Here is a 23,022-nt window from a genome sequence, read left to right as displayed (position 1 = left end):
CCTAAGTATTGATCTCTTTGAATTTATCCTGTTTAGAGTGCTTCTGCTCCATTTTCTCTCTCCTCTCCTTCTGGGACTCCAGTTACACGTTTTGTTAGCGCTTTTCACGGTATCCCCTATTTTGTCTGTCATGCACTTTTCTATGCTTTCCATTTCTTTTTTTTTTAAGTCTGACCTATCTTTCAGTTCACCAGTTCTCTCTTTAGCTGTGTCTAATATGTTGTTAAGCCCATTCATTGAACTCTTGTCTTCAGTTATTTTATTTTTCAGTCACCTGAATTTTCATTTGGTTCATTTTTAGAGTTTCTAGTTCTTTGATGAGATTCTCAACCTTGCCTTTTATTTTATTGCATAACTTAAGCATAGTTTTCTTTTCTTTTCTTTTCTTTTTTTCCTTATTTGGCCACACCGCATGACTTGTGGGATCTTAGTTCCCCGACCAGGGATTGAACGTGGGCCCCAGCAGTGAAAGCGCCAAGTCCCCAACCACTGGACCACCAGGGAATTCCCAGGCATAGTCTTCTTAAAGTTTATGTCTCATAGCTCTGTTAATGGGATCCCTGTGGGTCTGTGTTTACTATCTGCTATTTCTTGTTTTTAAATCACATCTTACTCTTTTGTGTATCTGGCTATTTTTTATTGAATGTCAGACATTATATATGAAAAATTGTTGAGGTAATTAAAGACTCTGGATGCTGTTCTCCTCTACTGGAGAGGACTTGTCTTTGCATCTGACAGGTAGCAGAGAGCACAAGCAATCCTGGATTACTTTAACTTAATCAGATGATTTGAAGCTGGGCATTATTCCATTTGAGAGCTAATCTATATCTGATTCACCTTTATTCGGAGGATATAGCCCTTTGGAGTCCCAATCCAAAGCCTAGGGGTTCACCAGGCTCTCCTTCCTTGGCAAGCTCTAAACTCCAGTTTTTATTCTGCTGGCTCCTTGAATTTATTAAAAGCCTTACTCAGTTTCTCAGCCTCTCGTTGTCTCTTCCATAACAGCATCTATCTCTAGGGAAAACACAATTCTAAATGCTGGGCTCACCTTTTTGGCTTTCCTTTTTTTTTTTCCTGGATCTTGGCTCTTTAATTCTTTGCCAACTAATTTGTTCCCTGGTACCTGCAGAAATGTGGTTTTGTATAGCATCTAGATTTTATTAGTCATTCGCAACTGGAGAGTTGGCCTGCATGCCTGTTGTCTATAACAGAAAGGAGAGCTCCAAGATCATCATGAGTAGCACAGTCTCTGGTCTCTGGAATCTTGTTCTCTGGTTGGGGGAGAGTTTGTGGTGGAGGCTGGAGGCTTGGGCAGCTTGTCCTGAGGATGGCAGGAAGGAGCCTGAGCAACTACACAGCTCAACATACCCATTTCATAGATGAGGAAATAGGTCCAGAAAAGGCCAGAGGCTTACCTAAGATCATACAGCCAAGTAGTGGCAGAGCTAGCCCTGGAATTTGGATCTCTTGAATCCTGCCTGAGGACTCTCACTATACCAGGCTTTTGGGGAGGTCTGTCTCTTTCTTTCTCTCTCTCTCTTTGTGTTACAGACATTTTCAATCATGCACAGAAGAAGAGAAAATGGTATGAGTCCTAATATTTAGCCATCACCCTCTTTTACAGTTTTCAAAATACAACCAATCTTCTTTCATTTGTACCTCTACTTCTCCTGCCACTGGGTTTTTTTTGAAGCAAATCCCAAACATCACATCATTCCATCCATAAATACTTTGGTTTTGTACCTGAAGTACACCATACATAAGGATTCTTTCCCTCCTTCCCTCCCTCCTTTCCTTCCTTCTTTCCTCCCTTCCTTCTTTCCCTCCCTCCCTTCCTCCCTCCCTCCCTCCCTTCCTTCCTTCCTTCCCACGATGTCATCACACCTAAAAAATCAATATGAGGGCTTCCCTGGTGGCGCAGTGGTTAAGAATCCGCCTGCCAATGCAGGGGACACAGGTTCGAGCCCTGGTCCAGGAAGATCCCACATGCCGCGGAGCAGCTAAGCCCCTGCGCCACAACTACTGAGCCTGCGCTCTAGAGCCCACAAGCCACAACTACTGAAGCCCACACTCGTAGAGCCCGTCCTCCACAAGAGAAGCCACCGCAATGAGAAGCCCGTGCACTGCAACAAAGAGTAGCCCCCGCTCGCCACAACTAGAGAAAGGCTGTGTGCAGAAACAAAGACCCAACGCAGCCAAAATAAATAAATAAACAAACAAAAAATCAATATGAAAAATATTGTCATATTTAGAATAGTTTAAATCCATTTTCCCTATAAAATCACAAATCATTACCCCTAGCTTGAGTTCATGTTGGATTTCTTGTCTAGAAGTTTGGGGGCCTTTGGCTCCACTGCATTTTTTTCTGTGCAATCATATTGTTCCCCTAAGGGGGTGAAAATGAGCAATGTCATTTCTTCCTAGTCTGTAGAAGAGCAGAGAGGGCACAGATGGCTAAAAGACATGGCCAAGGCCTCATGGGGACTCAGGGCCCTCTGCTGGAAGGTCTTGTGGGAGCTGGAACCTGGGAGGAGGAGAAAGCCTGTTGTTCCTGGGCCCAGTCAGTGTGGCCAGTCTCACCTGTGCACCCAGGGAGATGATCGATGTCACTCACTCGTGTAGGGCTCTGTTCTCTCTTGAGAGAATAGGGATGCAGCAAGGAAAGGCCTCTATTCCTGTACAACCCTGCCCTCTATTCTGTATGGAGGCCCACAAGGCATACCAAGCAGGGAGAAGTGTAAGCCAGGAGGGCTAACCTTTGACAGCAAAAGTAGGACTAATACTATGAGAATAAAAGTTCTTCAAGGACAGGGTTGTCCTGTTCACTCTGTGGTCCCATGCCTAGCTTGGGTCTTGGCACGCGATATGGGCCTCCATCTAATGCAGAGCTTGGAGTTTAAGTAGTGATAGCAGTCAGTATTCATTGAGTAATTACTATGTACCAGGTACTGTTCTCAGTGATTTCCATGTATTAATTTATTTAGTCCTCATAGCTACCCCATTAGGTAGGAATTTGTTATTCCCATGTTAAAAATCATAATGCACACAGAGTTAAGTATTTTAAGTGGTGATTAAAGGAAGTAGATCCCAATCCAAGCAATCCAGTTCCAGGGCCTGGCCCTTAACTACAATAGTTCCCTGCCCTGTAGTATACTTTACAGCAGGGGTTGGCAGCTGTGACCTGTGAACCAAATCCAGCCCGAAGACTGTTTTTTACACTTTTCAAAGGATTATTTTAAAAGGGCAGGAGGTGGGGTCAGGAGAAGAAGAAGAATATGCACCGAAGAATATGTGTGTGGCCTACAAAGCCTAAAAGATATACTATTTGGCCCTTGACAGAGACAGTGTGCTGACCCCTGCCCTAGAGGAGACTGTAAGAAGGGCTTTTGGATCTGCTTCCTGTCTCAGGCTTGCCTTAGTGGGTGTGGTGGGCAGACTAAGTTCCAGAGGTGAAGCTGGCAAGCAGTGGTCAAGACTTCAGTTTTTCCCAGGATGTAAGTGGCTGAGCCATCTTGGTCTGTTTCCTTCTCCAGGCTGAGGACATGAACGTCAAGTTGGAGGGGGAGCCTTCAGTGCGGAAACCAAAGCAGCGGCCGAGGCCTGAGCCTCTGATCATCCCCACCAAGGCGGGCACGTTCATTGCCCCTCCTGTCTACTCCAACATCACCCCGTACCAGAGCCACCTGCGCTCCCCTGTCCGCCTAGCTGACCACCCCTCCGAGCGGAGCTTTGAGCTGCCTCCCTATACACCACCCCCCATCCTCAGCCCCGTGCGGGAAGGCTCCGGACTCTATTTCAATGCCATCATGTCGACCAGCAGCATCCCAGCCCCTCCTCCCATCACGCCAAAGAGTGCCCATCGCACCCTGCTCCGGTCTAGTGAGTGATCCCCCCTTGGCAGCCGTGAGGGCAGGCATTGTGGGAGGGCGGTGGGTAGGGAAGACTCAGCTTCTGGCGCTGCCGGGGTAGGGCTGGAATGCTGTGGGGAAAGGGGCTCTAGTGTCTCCTTTGAGAGAGAGAAGGAGGTTGTCCTGGCTCAAGTACACGCTGTGGTTGGGGAGAGGAGGTATCAGCCCAACTGCTTGGACTTACATCCCAATTCCACCATGTACTGTTCCATCCCCTGTGGAAGTGATTTAAACTCCCTGGGTCTCAGTTTCTTCAGCGTGTAAATGAGGATGTTGGTAGTGTTTGGTTAATGATGAAATCGCCAATATGTATTCAGCTATTTTTAGAACCACAAACAGCAGTTTCCTATGGTTCAACCTAATAGCTACCTCAGAGGGTTGTGGTGAGGTCCAGATGCATTAACACACGTAAAGCACTTTACATTGTGCCTGGCGTGTCACATTTGTTCTTAATATTAGGTGGCAGATCCTGTCTCCTGGGTCTCTTGAACAGTCATTTTGGCCCAGAGCAGACATTTTGGCTGGGCTGGGTGGTGAATTGCTGAAAAATGTTGCCCACTCCACACAAGAATTCATTTCCCCTGAAAAATGGGATAATCCTATCTCAGGGTGATAGAGAAGATTGAGAGTAATCCCGACCAGACGTAGCACCTCATCGTGGCATGCCTCTCTGGTGCCCTCTGGTGTCTGGGTGAGAAATGGCTCACCCTGGGCTGGCTGGCCTTGGGCTCTTCCACTTCTACTGGAAGCTCGGAAGCTTCTATCCCTGCCTGGGTTGTGCAGGAAGAAGTCGCTGTAGAGGCCAGCCTGGCGTCAAAGAAGAGGTCTGTCCATCCATGAGGATTTTTTCTTGCACTCAGGTGTAAAGCCCGAACTGGGTCCTGTGAGGGCACCAGTAATGTGTGGGACACCGTGGTCTGTTCTAAAGAGAGTGCTGGGTCATTAGGGCGTTGACTTGGAAGCCTGGGAGACAGGAAAGCAGAAGTTTCAGGCAGAGTGGGATGAGCAGTCAGTGAGTGAAGCCTGCAGAGGCTGCTAGCCCTAGTGGTGAGGAAAGCATTTACTGAAGAGAGGGTGGGGTTAAAGCTGAGCTTGAACTAGGAAGCAGGTGGGGAGGGCACACTAGGCAGAAGAAAGGAGAGGTGCAAAGGCCCAGAGGTGGGACTGTGCAGGGAACGCGAGGGGCCATGAAAGATGGATGGTCCAGGCAAGGCGGTGGTGGGATGCATAGCTGGCAGGGGAACTGCCTTGAACACTGAGCTGAGGAGTTGAAGTTTTCTCTCAGGTTGCAGAGAGGAGTCAGCCGATTTTGCTTTTGGAGCAAGAGAGTGTCTTGATCACACAGGGCGTTAAGATTAGCTCGGGAGAAACCAAGGCAGAGAACCCAGCAAGGAAGTGAGAAGATAATTATGAAACAGTGATCTTCACCACCTCATTTGTGTGGCGGAGGTTCAGCCTCTTTACTAGAGCAACCACAGTTGACTGCTGGACTTAACGCTGTACTGTGGGTGCTCCCGGGGCAGAACGTGGCTCTAGTAGTGGAACTGGTAGCAGTAGTGATAAGAGTAGCTGATATTTATTGAGGGCTCAGCTTTGTGCACGATTTCATTCAGTCCTCACATCAACCTAGGGAGATAGGTAGCAACACTCCCTTTCAGCAGGCGTGAAAACGGAGGCACCCACATACTTGGTAAAGTCACAGCTAGTTGTCACAATTGCAGGCTGCAGAGCCAGGACTCAGGGTGCCTGATTTCCCAGCGTGAACCTCTGAGTCACTGCTGTGGCTCTTGTGCATAAAGTGCAGCCACCTAGGTTGGAGACGGTGGCTTGGCTGAAGGGCAGAGGGTGCCATTTACTAACCTACCTTTCGTCCCATAGATAGCGCTGAAGTCACCCCGCCTGTCCTCTCTGTGATGGGGGAGGCCACCCCAGTGAGCATCGAGCCGTAAGTTCAGCCCAGCCTCTGGCTCAGGGGGTGAGGGTGGCCAGCTGGAGTCCGGTGCATGCAGGTGGGCCCTACGAGGAAGAGGAGGCTTCTGTGGGCTGGGGGCTGAGCAGACCTCTCTGGGCTTCTGCACTTAGCCCTGGGCTTCACTGATCCCCACCCCAGCTTCTGTGTGGAAGTCACAGGGAGGGAAAGGACCAGCTCAGTTTGAATTTGCCTCTGAGGAAAATTAGAAGCGCCATCCAAGAGGCTCTTTCCCTGTCTGTAAACCTGGAGCTGCTTCTCCCCTTTCCAACCTCTGGGCCTTGCCTTTCTGGCAGCACCAGGTGCCACTTGCCAGGCTGTCCTCATAGAAGCCAGGTTCCCTTACACCCAGCTGAAGCCTTGCCGCGCTCAGCCTCTGCCAGCTACCCCCGCATCTTCTCCATCCTCAGGGAGGAAGTAGGGTTCCCCATCCCCACACGGTGAAGCCTCACTCCCTGCCCTTTCCGCCCCTGCAGACGGATCAATGTGGGCTCCCGGTTCCAAGCAGAAATCCCCTCGATGAGGGACCGCTCCCTGGCAGCAGCAGACTCCCACAAGGCCGACTTGGTGTGGCAGCCATGGGAGGACCTAGAGAGCAGCCAGGAGAAGCAGAGGCAAGGTGAGAGGGCACGAGCCAGCAGGCAAAGCAGGCAAAGGCCGGCTATTGGGCAGTGGGTGGGCTAGGCTCCGCCCCATGCAGCCCAGCCCAGCCCAGCCCTAAAAGTGCCTTTCTCTCCTCCCTCCCCAGTGGAAGACCTGCTGACGGCTGCCTGCTCCAGCATTTTCCCTGGAGCTGGCACCAACCAGGAGCTAGCCCTGCACTATCTGCACGAGTCCAGGGGAGACATCCTGGTGAGACACTGCCCCCGGTGGAGGGAGGGCCCCTTGGGGAGGCTGGCAGGGATCCGTGTGTGTGCCGTCCAGGAGCCAGGCCTGTTGGTGAGCTGATTTGAGGCAGGCAGGAAGGTCTGATCAAGTTGGGGATGGTAGGGGGTCGGCCTGAGGGAGCCCTGGTTCCAAACTACAGACTTTGCTGTGCAAGGTCCACCCCAGTCTCTGATCCTGGGTAGTGGGTCCCCACCCTCGGACAGGGCTGTCACTGAGGGCCTTCTCTATCTGTGGCTGCCTGCCTTGGGGACCATGTGTTTCCTCTTTTAAGAGGCCCTGAGCAACCCAACCCCCATGCCCTTGCCATCCTGCCAGACCTCTTGCCCCTCTGCAGTTGAGAGGGCCAAGAGTGAGTGCCCACTCTACTCAGAGGCCCGAATTTTGCCCACCAAGACCCCGGCCAGGGCCTTGACCTTTTCTTCACTTCCCTTTTAGGAAACGCTGAACAAGCTGCTACTGAAGAAGCCCCTGCGGCTCCACAACCACCCATTGGCAACTTATCACTACACAGGTGGGCTGGCAGGGTGGGCCTGGGACCTGGGGCCTCAAGGGGTCACCAGCATCAGTGGAGCTCAGTTCAGTGCTGAGTCACAGCCCAGGGTGGGGCGGGGGTGGAGAGGTGGGGGGCAGATAAGCCAAGATCCAGTGTGAGGGGACTGACACCAGAGCTGGGGGCTTCCTGTGCCCTGCAAGGGAAGGGAGAAGGGAGGTGGGACCCCGTCCGGATAGAAGAGCCCAGGGTGTGGGTATAAGGGGCAGGAACCCAGGGAGTGCCATCCAAATTGGCATCAGGTGCTAGAACTTAGAGGACCCCTGGAGTGCCATGTCCCATTCTGGGGACTGTGCTTTAAGAGGGACATTGACCAAGTGGTATAATCATAGCAGTCCCTGGTATCAACCCCCATCGAGTGGTACATCCCGTCTGTGCCAGGTATATCACCAAGGGCTCCACATGCATTGTCTCACTGAGTCTGTACCACAGCTGGTGAGGTGGCTTCTATTATTAGTTCCCATTTCACAAGTGGGGAAAGTGAGGCTCAGAGGCTAAGCGACATGGCTAGTAAGTGGCAGAAGCAGGATGTGGAGCCAGCTCTGAACGCCTACAGAGACAGTGGCTAGATGACCTCACACTTTTCTGCTGTTCAGAATTGCCCCTGCAGTGCTCACAGTCCCACCCCCTCACTACCCTGGCTTCCTCTTTGCCCTGCAGGCTCCGACCAGTGGAAGATGGCTGAGAGGAAGCTGTTCAACAAGGGCATTGCCATCTACAAGAAGGATTTCTTCTTGGTGCAGAAACTGGTGAGCTGGGGCGCTGTTTTGGGGGCAAGAGAGGGGCAGGAGCTGCCTGCATGATTTGGGGGCTCCCTCTGCCAGTGGGGGGCCCTGCAATTGCTTACCAAGGCCTCTTACAAAGCAGTTAGGTCAATGCCACTAAGTAGCTTCAGAGACATTTTTTCTTTTTCTTTCTTTCTTTCTTTTTTTTAAAAAAATACATTTATTTATTTATTTTTGGCTGCATTGGGTCTTCGTTGCTGCACTCAGGCTTTTTTTAGTTGCGGCGTGTGGGCTTCTCATTGCGGTGGCTTCTCTTGTTGCAGAGCACGAGCTGTACGCGTACGGGCTTCAGTAGTTGTGGCACGTGGGCTCAGTAGCTGTGGCTTGTGGGCTCTAGAGCACAGTCTCAGTAGTTGTGGCACATGGGTTTAGCTGTTCCGTGGCGTGTGGGATCTTCCTGGACCAGGGCTTGAACCCATGTCCTCTGCATTGGCAGGCGGATTCTTAACCTCTGCACCACCAGGGAAGTCCCCAGAGACATTTTTTTCTAAATAAAACAAGAATGGAAATGATCAGGCCTTTTCCCCCTTGATTCTAAGCCCCTTCCCTCACCTTAGGGTAGGGTGGCCATACTCTGAAGTCTCAGTCCAGAGGGGGGCCTGAGTGGGCACCAGACCCAGTGGACCCAAATAAATAGTGACTTGCCTAAGGGAGAACAGGAAGAGAAGGGGGGCTGCAAGCAGAGGTGAGCCATCCTAAAGGGCTGGAGTACTTCAAAGGCCATAATTAGTGGGAGGAGAAGTCACCCCGAGATGAAGGGACCGAGAGCTAGCAAGTGACTGTAACTGACCTAGGGAGCTTCTGCCCACTTCCTGTCAGGCCCGGGGCTTCCTTCCAGTAACTCAGCTGACAGAGTAGAGGAAGCCTGGGCCTAGTTTTCCTAGATTCTCTTGTCTTCCCCCTGTGTTCTTCTGGGAGAGTGATCTGCTAATCCGAGGGCTTGCATCTTCCCCCAGCCCTGTCACACAAAGCCTGGGCTATGGCGAGAGTGAGCTGTGTGGACAGCTAAGGGAAGAGCGCTTCCCAGAATGTGCTTTTTCCTCCTGGGATTGTAGGTTGTACCAGGAACACCCTGGGGCCTGGACCAAGTGCTGACAAATTCTCCTACAAGGGCCCTGTTGTGAGGACAGTCATTTGCTGGGCTCCCTGATTGGGCAATATTGCCGGGAAGTACATGCCTTGTGAAGCTCACTGAGGTGCCCCTAATGCCTTAATGAAAAGAGCAGACCATTGGTCAGGCTAACAGATGATCAGAGGGAATTGATAGTAAAAGTGTAAACAGGATCTAGTTAATAAATTTGTGACTTGGCCATTCCTGGGAGATGAGTCATGTCTGCTTCCTGCTCATGCACAGAGGGCCCTCACTGACCCCTTGGGCTCTGTGGACAGGACACCCCAGTCCCCAGTGCAGCCCAGCAGTTGGCTGAGCAGTCTGGGAGTCTGGGGAGTTGGGGGAGAGTTCCCAGTGCAGCCCAGTTCCCAGTGCAGCCCAGCAGTTGGCTGAGCAGTCTGGGAGTCTGGGGAGATGGGGGAGAGTCAGAGAAAACAGCTTGGGGGTGGGGGGGAGGTAGTCCAGAAACCAAACCCAGTGGCCAAATGGATTTGTGAAACAGGAGGGCTAGGGTTTCAGAGCTTGGGAGGCCCTTGGGGATCATCTGGTCTCATCCCACTCACTACTTTCACACCAAGAGCCTTGCCTAAGGCCACACAGCCATTTAGTGGCAGAGTTAGAACAAGACTTAGCCTCCTGCTTCCTCTTTAGGTTTTCCAGGGCTTTCGTGTTAGTCTCCCCTGAGTTCCTCCCCAACACAGGGCAGTTTGACAGTTCTCTGTCCTCACTGCTCCCTGAAGAGGAATGAAATTGTTTGCTCCGATTGATGTAGAGAGGCTGTATTGCCAGGTCTAGTCTGGCTTTGAATGTGGATGGTGCCCAGGCTTTTTCCCCTTTAACTTTTCATTTTGCAAAATCTCAAGCTTACAGAAAAATGGAAAGAATAGTATAATGAACACCCATCTACCTCTCAGATTTACCAGTTGTTAACATTTGCCACATTTGCTGTCTCTCTGTGTCCGCAAATAAACTCCCACACACAGGTATTCTCTGCTTTAACTAATCATTAAAAGTTACAGACATCATGACATTTGACCTAAATATTTCCTAAAACAAAGATATTCTCCTACAAAACCAAAGTACCATTATCACACCCAAGAAATTTAAACTGACACAATAATACTCTCTAATACATGATCTGTATTCAAATTTCCCCAATGGCTCCATGTTGTCCTTTTTAGCTTTTTTAAAAAAAATTGGGCTGAAGTGTTGAATTGGTCAGTGGTTTGTGCAGAGCAGGTGCTGGAGACGTGCTTGTATTTCCTGGGTTTATTGGGTTTAGTGTTTGCTAAGGTTAACGGAGGGGCATGCAGGGATAAGAAAGGCTGGAGTGCCCCCAGGCAGGTGAGCTGAACCAGGAACTCTGACCTCAGTTTTGGCTTCATTACCAGATCCAAACCAAGACCGTGGCCCAGTGTGTGGAGTTCTACTACACCTACAAGAAGCAGGTGAAGATTGGCCGCAATGGGACGCTAACCTTCGGGGATGTGGATACTAGTGATGAAAAGTCGGCCCAGGAAGAGGTTGAAGTGGATATTAAGGTGACTCCCTTCCCTGCCTCAGCTGCTTAGGCTGAGGTGGGAGCTTGAGGCCAAGCTCTCTAGGACTTCCTGGAGGGCAGAGAGAGGAAGGCAGTGTCCCTGACAGCCCCAGGGAGCTGATGTCCTGGACACTGACCCTGGACCTTTGGGTTCCCCTCTCTATCTGCCAGTGTCATCGTAATAATATATTGTGTTGATGCAGAACATTGGGGGAAATTTCCCACAGTATTTGCACCAGCATTGATTTATTGTCCCCTCGCAGCAGACCTCTAACACTGTTTCCTAAACTTTAGTCATTCTGTATCACCTTTATGAATTCTGCTGTATCTGCATCCTACCACGTCACCATTACTATTTTTGTCATGTCCATACACCACTTATGCTTTTAATATTTTTCTTTAAATCAACCCATTTTTTACTCAAGGGAAGCTTTCTATCACAATCATAAATAGAAAACCGGTTTTGCTTGCCATAGAAGGTACTGGTAAAAATAAATATATATGCAAACCAAACAATGTTATTAAATTCTAGCCAGATATTATTACCTGCCAAGGCTCTGAGATGAGGCCTGACCTCTCCCTGTTAAGTCTAGAGCAGTATAAAAGACACATTAATACCAACTCGAGGCTTTGTCCTTGACATAATCAGGATCGAAAGAGAATTGACAAGAGAACGTTATTCAATTCTGTGAAAAGAGAATGTGATTTAATTCTGTGTCCATGTATCCACCTAATATCATCTTGGGGTCACAAGTCCACACTTGGTGACATTCTGCTCTAAGACAGGGAGTGATTTAGTTCCCATTTTGCAGATGGGAAGGGGGTAGAGATACAGAAAACGTTACAAAGATAGCTTAGAATGGAGCTGAAGGCTGCTGCCTGGTTCCACCAGACCACCCTGGCCTAGAATGTGTCTCTTGGACACACCCAAGAGGACAGGTGGCCTGTGGGGAGGGACTGGCATGCTCCCTCCCTGCCCCAGTTCCATCTCAAGTGCTCGGTCTCATCCTGAGGGCTTCCAGGCCTCAAGGCTCTGTCTCATTTTACAGGCAGATTAGCGGTGGGAGAGTATAGAGTCTAGCACAGGAGGCCGCACTGGTCCCGGCCAGGCTAGCAGGACTAGCAGGGCTTGGTGAGCCCCTGGCCGGGTCAGAATCTGTGCATATGGCTGCATGGCTGAGCTGTAGGCTCACTGCCCTGTTCTTGTCCCCCATAGACTTCCCAGAAGTTCCCCAGGGTGCCTCCTCCCAGAAGAGAGTCCCCAAGTGAAGAGAGGCTAGAGCCTAAGAAGGAAGTAAAGGAGACCAGAAAGGAGGAGGAGGAAGAGATGCCAGAGACCCAGGAGAAGGGGGACCAGGAAGAGGGGCGAGAGCGAAGCCGGCGGGCAGCGGCGGTCAAAGCCACGCAGACACTACAGGCCAATGAGTCGGTAAGTGTGACCTCCACTGGGGGAGCCCAGGGCCAGGACGGCTGGAGCTGGGCCCAGGGGTGTGGGAGGGAGGGCAGAGCAGGAACATGATGATGATCATCATCATGGCAGGAAAGCACTAGATAGTTTATGCTGTTAACTCATTTTATCCTCATAACTCCATGTAGTAGTTACTGTCATTATTCCCATTTTACAGAGAAGGAAATTGAGGTCCCAGATAAGACAGCTAGTAGGCAGCCTGACTCCGGAATCCGCTATTGATTTTACACTCTACTGCTTCTGTATCTGAGTCACAGAGGAGAAAAAGGCTTTGTGAAAACCCAGGTGTGTGGGACACTGGGGAAGTATTCCTGACTTACAGTTCAGACAGGGCTCCCCCTAAGAGAGCCGTGTCCCTGACAAGGATTCTGAAACTGAGCTGAAACAATGGGAATAACAACAATGGCCCCTCACACATGTTGTCGGTGAAGTGCTTTCCTGTTCATTATCTCATTCATCCCTCGCGATAACCCCATAAAGTGTTAGCCCCCACCTTACCAATGGAGGAAGCTGGGTTCAGAGATGCTAAGTGACTTGCCTGAGGTCCCACCCCAGGTCCTCCTAGTGCAGTGTTCTGTCCACCACATCACAGGCCAAGAAGCAAGACATAGCAGCCAGAGCTGTTCCTTGTCAGGGAGAGGTCCCCCAAGAGAGAGAGGGCTGGGTAGGGTCTGCTGCGGAACTACTCTGAGAGTCTTTGTTTGTTTGTTTAATTTGTGTTGTACACTTAAACTTGAAGGAAAACCCTCACAAACTGTAGACACACAGCTGTTTGCTCCCTTCTGAGCCTTGTCTGTGCTCCTTCTCCAAGAGCTGTGCTCAGTGTACACATGCCACTGAGTTCTGCTGAACTTTTATGAATGCTTTCCTGTGGGGTTTGATCCAGTGCACACGTGTGTGACTCTTAATGGCCATCTGGGGCTCCCCTAACCCGAGGTCCATGGTTCGCATACCCTGAGCAGCACCTCTCCAGGTCTGCACCAGGCGTCCTGTGCTCTCTGGCGCCTGCTTGGCGTTTCCCATGGTGGCTCATGTTGTCATGAGCTAACTGCCTGCATGTCTGTCCCTTCAGACTGTGAGTTCTCTGATGGCAGGGGCTCCTGTCACCTCTGTATCCCCTGTGTAACCTGGCATGTTACACAGATTTGAAGGTCATTTATGGAATGAAGTCATGAATAGACTAAATGACTGAAAACATGAACTCATGTCATTAACAGAGACACCAAAACCCCTGTCAGATGCATCAGGAAGTCCTATAGCAGCTAGGGCTGTCCCACGTAATTACGGTACCAGCAATTTGTGAAAACACAGCTGTGAGTGCCTTGTTACTGGAAAGATTCAAGAGGATGCTAGGGGACCATTTGGAATGAGTGTATGATCTTTAAAAGCCCTCTGTTCACTGATATTGCATAATTCGGGATCCTCTCTTCCCCATATCTCTTAGCTCTCCTTGTTTGACCCTCTCCAGGCCAATGACATCCTCATCCTCCGAAGCCACGAATCCAATGCCCCTGGATCTGCGGGTGGCCAGGCCTCAGAGAAGCCAAGGGAGGGGCCAGGGAAGTCACGTAGGGCACTTCCTTTTTCGGAGAAGAAGAAAAAACCAGAGCCATTTAATAAGAGCCAGAATCAGGAGAACACTTTTCCGTGTAAAAAATGTGGCAGGTAAGAAGGCAGTCCCAGTCTCCACTGGGACCTGGTAGGTTGGCTGCGGTTGGGGGAGGGGCAGACGTCGGTTCCTGGGGAGAAGCAGGAGGAGTCACAGCTTTCGCCCTGTCTCCTGATTGGCTCAGAGGGTTTCCCCGGGCAGTGACGTCCCTTGGCAGCTTTCAGAAGAGGGATGATGGCACTGAATCGGGAGCCCATGGGTCCCCTTGTTGGAGGGTGGGGCTGGACCACGTGGCGCGGAGCAAGCCAGAAGGGCCGGGGAGCCCCCAGAACAGACACACGCACACACGCACGCACGCACGCACGTGCTGTAGCGTGGAGGTCCCAGGGGTGGAGACAGACCTCTTAATGGAGCCCCTCCTTCCCGGCTACAGGGTGTTTTACAAGGTGAAGAGCCGCAGCGCTCACATGAAGAGCCACGCCGAGCAGGAGAAGAAGGCGGCCGCTCTGAGGCAGAAGGAGAAAGAGGCCGCGGCCGCTGCGGCCACTGCAGCCGCCTCCCCCCACCAGCCGGCCCTGAGGGAGGAGAGCAGCGCGGGCGAGAGGGGCTGACGCCCGGGGCTCCGGGCCCTGCTCCAGCCTGAGACGCTCTGCCAGCACTGGAACCTCCAGAGGGAGAGATCACGTGGACTTGTCTTTGCAAAACGGATACAATTAAATAAACGGCTCTTTTACTTATACAGGGCCCAGGAGCAGTGTTAAGGGCTGCAGGATCCAGTTCTCTTGCATTTGGTCTGTCGGAAGTTTCCCTCCTGCTTTCCTGGGACTGGGAGAGTCCCTGCTCGCTGGGGCTGCCCGTGGGGAGGGGCTCCAGCGCTGCCGCAGCTGCCTCTCACATGGACCTCTGCCGCCACGCCACGAGGTCGCTTCTCTCCCTCTTTGTTTCCCTTGCTCCCTTAGGTCACCATGGAGAGACAAGCACAAGCGCGCCCCCTTGGCAGCATTAATCCCCCGCCCCAGGGGACCTGTACAGGCCCTGCCCCAAGCCCCGGAAAGAGGGACTCCGTGGGAAGGAGTGTGGTGGCCATCTCCGAGAGAGAGCTCAGCCTGGCATCTGTGCTGTCTCCTGTGCGGCAGTGTCCAGGCCATGCTGCTCCAGTGACTATGTCCTCAGAGAGGCCACGTCCTCCGTGGGAGGGAGGCTGCCAGAACGGGTGCAGGGAGAGGGACCAGGACTGGTACCTATCCCTTTGCTGCTCGCTAGCAGCCTGCTGGGGCTGGAAAGTTTTCTCAGATGTTTGGGGAAGGAGCCAATGTTCTTTGCAAGCTCTCAGCCTGCTGGAGGGAAGGAAACTGTGCAGAGGAAGGAAGCTGCAGGGCTGCTACAGGGCTAGGCCTGAGAGAGCTTTTGATAAGCCTTGGCTTTTCCTGCTTCCCACCTTTTTGCCAAATTCCTTTGGGCCCTGGAGGCTGCTAAGGGAGCTTAGCCTAGGCCCAGCCTGCTCCTCCTTGGTGCAAGTTTCTTGCCTGCCTCTGTCCTGCCCTTGGCAGCTGCCACCTCACCCCACCCCACCTGGTCTAGTGCTGATATCCACAGCTCAGCCCTCAGTCCTGCATGCTGGAGATTTCTGGATCCTTCCCTGGGAGGGGGAGGTCTCCTAGCCAGATGGGACAGGAGCCTTCATTCCTTGACTTGTGTCATTTGGGAGCTATTTATTTATTCTTAATATTTAATTTTTAACATCCTCTCAGGGACCAGGGGATTCCTCCTTTCCAGAGGCCCAAGTGCATTTATCCCAAAACAAGGCACCTTCTTGGCACCACCCTCCCCCCCACATTTCCAAGACCCTAAAGTCCCTCGTTTTGCCAATAGGAATGGTAGCACTGAAAGAGGGCGGAAAGGTGGAAGATGTCACAAAGGCACACGGAGACTAGCAGGATCAAGGGAGATCAAAGGCAGTTCTTGTTGCTACCTCTTCTTTGGCTGTACTTTCAAGTAGCTTGAGGGGATTGGCTGGAAGCCAGATTCTGGTTTTGTTTCTGGCTTGAAGCCATATTTGGTGTGGAGTCACTGAAGTGGAAGGGCTGGAAGATTCTGGAGGTCCCTTCACTTGCCAGTCCCAAAGGAGGGCTGAGTTATTTTTCTGATCTTGCTATTCAACTTTAGTTGTGTAAAAGAAGTTCTAAGTGAATCCATGTTAGGAAGGAGCCAAAAAGTATTCATTCTGCTACTCTTCTGAGATAGCCTAAAGGCGTCATATTGGTAGCTGGGAGTGGGGAGGGAGTTTTGTTTCTAAACTATGCACTATCAGGTATGTATTAGCATTCATTTATGCATTAATATGGTTATACATGAGCCCAGCTATGGGACTTTACAAAATTCTCTCCCCTCCCCAACTTCTGATGGCTACCTAGACCTCTAACTTCCCAATTAGTTTCTTCCATAGGCTTTTACAAGCTCAACGGCCCAAGACTGCAAAAATCTGGTATACCCTCCAAAAACAGGAGGGTAGCAAATTTAGGCTCTCTTCTAAATCACATATGTAATATGAGTGCCTTCGCAGCTTTGCCCCAAAGTGCTACTTAAGTTTCCCAAGGTTTTTTCTATTTAAATCGTATTTAGTTTCAGGCTTCTTTTTTGGACACGTGGTAACAGAAACCTCCTTCTCTAGAGCGATTCTCCTCTTCTAAGCTCATGGAGACCAGACCAGGTGAATATAGGTGGAGAAAATCAAGATGGTACCTCTCTGTATTAACCCTACCCAACACCGTATTTTAGAAGGGTTTATGCTCCAGAATGGGTTTATATCTAGAATGCAGTGTAAAAGGGAAAATGTTTAGAGGGCAGATGCAACTGTGGCAAGTGACCTGCCAATAAAGTAGGTGCACCCATAGAAGCTGGCATACGTATATCCTTTATGGTGCTTTCTCCCTGTGAACCATTAGGCTACTTTGTTTTTTCTTTTTTCTTATATTCAGAGCTCTTTGCTTTAAGACGTTAAATGACAAACACCTTCAGCTTTATAATGTCCTCCCCACACCATGTCACATATCCATCTCTCAGCCTCCATCTACACTCAGCTAAGGGCATGAAACTAACCTAGTGCCTGTGTTCTAGACCGTTTCTGAGGTCTCTTACCCACCCACGGAGACAGTGCTTCAGCACTGTCCTCCATGCCTTCAGCAGCCCCCCTCACAACTAAGGTACACACCCATCCCTTCTGCTACCCACTTCCACCCCTGGCACAGAGGTCGTGTGCTGCTTACGTCTAAAGGGATCCCCTATATTTAACTGCCTCAGTGACCTAACCTCTTTCTTCTCATGTGCCAGATGTTAAGATGAAGGAGGAATACAACACATACGCAAGCCTCAGCTATTTAAGTATGTTTTTATTGGGGCTCACTTTTCTGGGACGGTATTTATTACCAGACTGGCAAGCCTAACTCCTTAGGTTTATAGGAAGTATGCATATTTTTATAAAACAACTGTATGTCCTCCCCATATTTTTGCTGTGTTAATATTTGCCTCTCACAATTTGCAGCTGTTTCACCTTTTCATTCGTCTCTCAGTCGAAGGCCTTGTTGGAGGGGACGGAGCACAGGAATAGCCTTGACAGTCTGTAATTATTGTACAAATATTTTAATAGCATATAAATAAGTATATTCCTTTTATTTTGAAAAATATCAGACACTGCCTTTTGTGTGTTTGCTGCCTGTGGCACCCTTTTTTAAAAAGACTGTTACATATTAAAATAGTGTACATATATATAAATATTACCTCTTTTGCTGTACAGTTGTGATAGACCAGACTGAAGATTTTATTTTTTGTGTGCTTTTTATAAAAAAAATTAACACACTAAAGAAAATCTTGCTGATGTGATTGTAATGTACCTATGTAACTTATTTACTTTTGAATGTTCTTCTGTATCTTTAAACCTTTTATTAAATAAGGTTTTAAAAATTCAGAGTTGAATGCTGTGTCCTTCTGGGGAGATTTTCACCATCTGGGATTGACGTAAATAGGCCTTGGTTTGCTTGCAAGGGATTACTTGACGTTGTTGAACCGTAAGGATTCTGTTTTATCAGCTCACTGTCAATGATGCCAGGACAGGGGAAATAACACGTTAGCGTTTGCCTGGCTACAAAGGTTACTAAATAGATCTAGATATTCTTACAAAATTTTAGACAAGAAAAAGTCTCAACTCAGTGTCTCACACAAACACACAGCACACTTACAACGTTTTAGTTTCATTGGGATGAAATTCGCGGAGGTTGCAGAGTGCGATCAGATGGTATGAGGTATTTTCTTATACAGCATTGACTTGAACGAGCGACGTGGGTAGACAATCTTCCTTGACGGACGCATATCATCTTAAATCCACTCCAGAGTTATATTATCATCTTTTAAATACAGTGCTTTGTGAGAAAAAAAAATCTGGAAAATGTGAAAAAGGAAACACGCCGTCAGAGAAATTAATGCCCGGAGCTCCTTGCTGGCACCAAGGCAACCGCTCGCTTCTGCGGGCCGCCGGAGCACTCGGGTCGCCAGTCTTCTGGGCCGCCGTTGCCGTGGCTACGCTCGCGCAGGCTCGGCCGCGGGGGCGGGGCAGGGCGGGGCGAAAGCCGCTTGCCGGTTGGCCCCGCCTTCCACTGCGGCCTTAACGCCTCGGCTGGCTGCGGGTCTGACCAGCCGGAAGCCGCGCTGCGGCATCCCGCCTCAACCGGCAGCAGCCCGCGCGCGCAGTCGCCGCGGCGGGCCTTCGTCTGCGCCGCCTCTAGCCTTGCTTCTGCATCCTACCCGCGCCCCCGTCGCCTGTGTTCTGGGTCCCTGGCCGTCCTCGCAGCCCAGACGGGCACCTGCGCCAGCGAAGGAGCCTCTCTCGGGCTGGCCCCGCTGCCGCCGCTGCGACCTCGGGATAGTCTCTTCCTCCGGGGGCGGCACAGTTCTCGTCTGCAGAGAAGCGGCTTCTCGCGCGCCTGAAGGCCGGGCTCCGACCGCGAAAGCCCGGTTGACGCCGGGAGCAGCCGCGAGTGCCTGGCGCCCGGGCTGAGGAGAACAGAAGGCCACGCCCCGCAATTACACCCCGGCGGCCTCTACAGCCCGGCGGCTCCTTCCTTCGCCGTCCTCCCTCACTCCTCGCCTCTGAGCTGCGACGCGACACCCTGCCTGCAGGTGGAGGACCCGGCCCGCGGACCCCGACCAGAGACGCAAGATGGCGGTGGCCGCGTAACTGAGCATTCCGCAGGCTTCGCTCCGAGAACGCGGACTGACATTGGGGGCCAGCGAAAGGACGAGAGCAGGACTCTGGTGTCGTTTGTTAATCGTGGTTGCGTGAAGCTTGACTCCTCGGGCATATTGCGGGGGAGTGTCTGCTGTTGTCCTAAGTCCTAGAGCACAGGGAACCACAGTAACCCGTATTTTGTAAAATTGGGGCCCTTTATAGTTGGCAAAATGGCGATGACACTGTTGGAAGACTGGTGTAGGGGGATGGATGTGAACTCCCAGAGAGCCCTGCTGGTCTGGGGGATCCCCGTGAACTGTGATGAGGCTGAAATCGAAGAGACCCTCCAGGCTGCGATGCCCCAGGTGCCCTATCGAGTGCTTGGGAGAATGTTCTGGAGGGAAGAGAATGCCAAAGTAGCCTTGTTAGAGCTCACTGGCGCTGTCGATTACACCGCGATCCCCAGGGAGATGCCAGGTAAAGGAGGGGTGTGGAAAGTGGTCTTTAAGCCCCCGACTTCCGATGCTGAATTTCTAGAAAGGTTGCACCTCTTCCTAGCAAGAGAGGGGTGGACCGTGCAAGATGTTGCCCGTGTCCTTGGGTTTCAGAACCCCACTCCGGCCCCAGGCCCAGATATGCCAGCAGAGATGCTAAACTATATTTTGGATAATGTTATTCAGCCTCTTGTTGAGTCCTTATGGTACAAGAAGCTGACACTCTTCTCCGGGAGGGACATCCTGGGGCCTGGAGAGGAGACATTTGATCCCTGGCTGGAGCACACTAATGAGGTCATAGAGGAGTGGCAGGTGTCAGATGTGGAAAAGAGGCGGCGGTTGATGGAGAGTCTTAGAGGCCCTGCTGCTGATGTCATACGCATCCTCAAGATCAGCAACCCTGCGATTACCACCGCCGAATGCCTGAAGGCGCTTGAGCAGGTGTTTGGGAGCGTGGAGAGCTCTAGGGATGCGCAGGTCAGATTTCTGAACACTTACCAGAACCCAGGAGAAAAGTTATCTGCTTATGTCATTCGTCTGGAGCCTCTGCTGCAGAAGGTGGTGGAGAAGGGGGCCATAGATAAAGATAACGTGAATCAAGCGCGCCTGGAGCAGGTCATTGCCGGGGCCAACCACAGCGGGGCCATCCGAAGGCAGCTGTGGCTGACCGGGGCTGCGGAAGGGCCAGCCCCAAACCTCTTCCAGTTGCTGGTGCAGATCCGCGAGGAGGAGGCCAAGGAAGAGGAGGAGGAGGCTGAGGCTGCCCTCCTGCAGTTAGGCCTGGAGGGGCACTTCTGAGTCCCCAGAAAAGGGGCTTTAGTGCAGACCTAGATCACAGCTGCTTTCGTTCGTTGTCTCTATGCTGTCTTACAGGTGTGTCTCCTAGTAGTAAAGACTTAGCCATGTTTTTTTTTGGGGGGGGGAGTCAGGCCTGCGTATTCATGTAACATTAGTAAAATCGTGCAAACAAGCACCAGAGCTGCTGCGGTACAAGTGACTCATGCTAGCTACGATGCTAGGGAAAGGTCTGGACACGAGTGCTCAGTGCAAGCTGTCATCAGCTTGCATCATCATCAGTTGTGGAAAACGTGAACCCATGACACTTCCCATCGAGGTAATTAAATGTGAAATTGCATGTTCAGATGTTTAGTGCAGAGCCTGGCTGACACAAGAAGTGTTCAGTAAAAATGTGAACTGTTACTACTGTCGTGAATAGTTTTTGCGTTTACTGTAAGTTGTTCCTGATTTACATTAATGTAAAGAAGTGTGAATTAGATATTCAAATTTAGAGTGCAAATTTCTTATTTTTCATCTTTAAACATCTAAATCAGTTTAACTGAAAAGTGTTCCGAGACTACAAAATGGGTTGTTAGAAAACTACTGCACTTGTAAAGCTGTGTAAACCAAGTTCTCACCGGACAAGATACAGATACAGATTGCAAGGGGAGGTTAATGTGAACCAGTTACAGGATCTATTCCCCCAGTTCAAATCTTTGTCACTGAAGTGTAGCTTACCTTGTTCATGCTGATTCTAAGTGTTCTAAATTTGAAGTTATCAAATACATGTATATTAATAGAAATATTTGTTAAATGCTACTGTCTTGTTTTTCTGACATGTATAAAAAACTTTCAGTGTAATTAAGCTCTATTATATTTTCTTTTCTTAGGAAGACTTCTCCATGTCACTGAAAAAAAAAACACCCAAACCTCAGTTGTTTTACTTTAAGCTTTATATCATAGTTTGTAACTTTAAATTGCAATGCTTTTTTTTTTTTTTTTTTAATTTATTTATTTTTGGCTGCGTTCGGTCTCCATTGCTGCATGCGGGCTTTGTCTTGTGGCGAGTGGGGGCTTACTCTTCGTTGCGGTGCACAGGCTTTTCATTGCGGTGGCTTCTCTTGTTGTGGAGCACGGGCTCTAGGCGCCCTGGCTTCAGTAGTTGTGGCTCGCGAGCTCTAGAACGCGGGCTCAGTAGTTGTGGCACACGGGCTTAGTTGCTCCACGGCATGTGGGATCTTACCAGACCAGGGCTCGAACCCGTGTCCCCTGCATTGGCAGGCGGATTCCTAACCACTGTGCCACCAGGGAAGCCCCAGCAATACTTTTTAATATATTCAATTTTTGCATGTTTTCTACAAGACAAATGTTTGAAGGCAAAATAGACACAAGTAAATGTTAACTTACTATTAGATGTTAGAAAATCCTGAAATGGTTTAGGAGGTTATCTAGTAGTGCTTTTTTTCCCCTTTTAAATCTTTTTTCAGCTAAAAATGTTTCACTGCAGGAATAACTCATCATACCTGTATAAAATTAATGCTTCAGTATTGCAGCAGCCATTTATATCAAGAGGATATAAGAAGGGAAATACGGCTTAAAGACATGTTTGTTTGGTTGCAGAGATTCAGTGACTGAAGATGTCCTTCTTTTGAAATTCTAGTAAATCCAGAAGTGATTAAATGAACATAAGAATTCAGTGGGGTTTTCCCCTAGTAACAAGGCTTTAAATTTATAGCTGGCCTGCATAACAATCACAAGGTAAAAAATTTTATTTATGAAGGCTGATATTGGTATATGTTCTAAGATTTTTCTGTACAATTATTCATGTCCTCACTTATCATATCATGTCTGTGACTCCCTCTCACACTCTTCTCAACACATCTCCACATCTTGGACCCCACAACAGACACGCAAATCTTCACTTCCCCCGACAAACATCCCCGTTGCCCCTCCTCCCCACTCATAACTTCCTCCTCCATTCCCACAGCCATGGCGCTCCATACACACTCTCCATACCTCACAGTTCTGTCTTCACACACTCACTCCTACCTTCTCCCCAACACTCCATCATAAACATACTCCCTCCTCCCACCACACACACACACACACACACACACACACACACACACACACGCTACATTTACAACAAAAAGAAATAATAGGTTCTTCACTTTTTTCACCCAGTATGTTATGGGCATACTTTACCTGTACATAGGGATATGCCATCTTTTTATGGCTGCAGAGTTGATTGCATTTTAGAAGGGAAAGTCATCACTTAGAATTCTTTTATTATATATAATAATTGTATATATCTACATATACATACATATATTTAATGTAATATATATATGGCAGAAAAAATGTCAGAATCCTAGATGTTCACCCTTTGTTCTAGGAAACAATTAACTAAAAATAACGTGCTATTTATGATCTGAATTAAGGTTTTCTCTTTTTTTAAACTATTTATTTTTGGTTGCATTGGGTCTTCGTTGCTGCGCGCTGGCTTTTTCTCTAGTTGCGGCGAGCGGGGGCTACTTTTCGTTGTGGTGCGCAGGCTTCTCATTGCAGTGGCTTCTCGTTGCAAAGCATGGGCTCTAGGCGAGCAGGCTTCAGTAGTTGTGGCGCGCGGGCTCAGTAGTTGTGGCTCACGGGCTGTAGAGCACAGGCTCAGTAGTTGTGGCACATGGGCTTAGTTGCTCCGT

General features: G+C 49.9%; 2 protein-coding genes across 6 annotated transcripts in view; both read left to right on the top strand.

The window, feature by feature from the left end:
• The window catches only part of MIDEAS (mitotic deacetylase associated SANT domain protein), a 65,568-nt gene extending 51,003 nt beyond the window's left edge, over window positions 1–14,565 (top strand). For all 5 annotated transcript variants that reach the window (XM_082617504.1, XM_082617502.1, XM_082617501.1 and 2 more), the window contains 10 exons: window positions 3,534–3,879; window positions 5,787–5,853; window positions 6,354–6,496; window positions 6,626–6,729; window positions 7,201–7,276; window positions 7,976–8,064; window positions 10,603–10,752; window positions 11,968–12,180; window positions 13,688–13,884; window positions 14,262–14,565. In XM_082617504.1, coding sequence (XP_082473630.1) covers window positions 3,534–3,879; window positions 5,787–5,853; window positions 6,354–6,496; window positions 6,626–6,729; window positions 7,201–7,276; window positions 7,976–8,064; window positions 10,603–10,752; window positions 11,968–12,180; window positions 13,688–13,884; window positions 14,262–14,439 — 1,563 coding nt within the window. In that variant the 3' untranslated portion in view covers window positions 14,440–14,565. The remainder of the gene's footprint in view (window positions 1–3,533; window positions 3,880–5,786; window positions 5,854–6,353; window positions 6,497–6,625; window positions 6,730–7,200; window positions 7,277–7,975; window positions 8,065–10,602; window positions 10,753–11,967; window positions 12,181–13,687; window positions 13,885–14,261) is intronic.
• Window positions 14,566–19,279: 4,714 nt separating this feature from the next.
• Window positions 19,280–20,341, top strand: PNMA1 (PNMA family member 1; the record flags this gene model as incomplete). Its single annotated transcript, XM_082618790.1, has 1 exon — window positions 19,280–20,341. The coding sequence occupies one exon, from the start codon at window positions 19,280–19,282 to the stop codon at window positions 20,339–20,341; it is 1,062 nt and encodes a 353-aa protein (XP_082474916.1).
• Window positions 20,342–23,022: the final 2,681 nt, after the last annotated feature.

This window comes from Mesoplodon mirus (assembly GCF_964341445.2).
Source record: "Mesoplodon mirus genome assembly, chromosome: 4".
Lineage (NCBI taxonomy): Eukaryota > Metazoa > Chordata > Mammalia > Artiodactyla > Ziphiidae > Mesoplodon > Mesoplodon mirus.
Note: the sequence above shows the minus strand (reverse complement) of the source record. Positions and strands in the feature narration are given on the sequence as shown.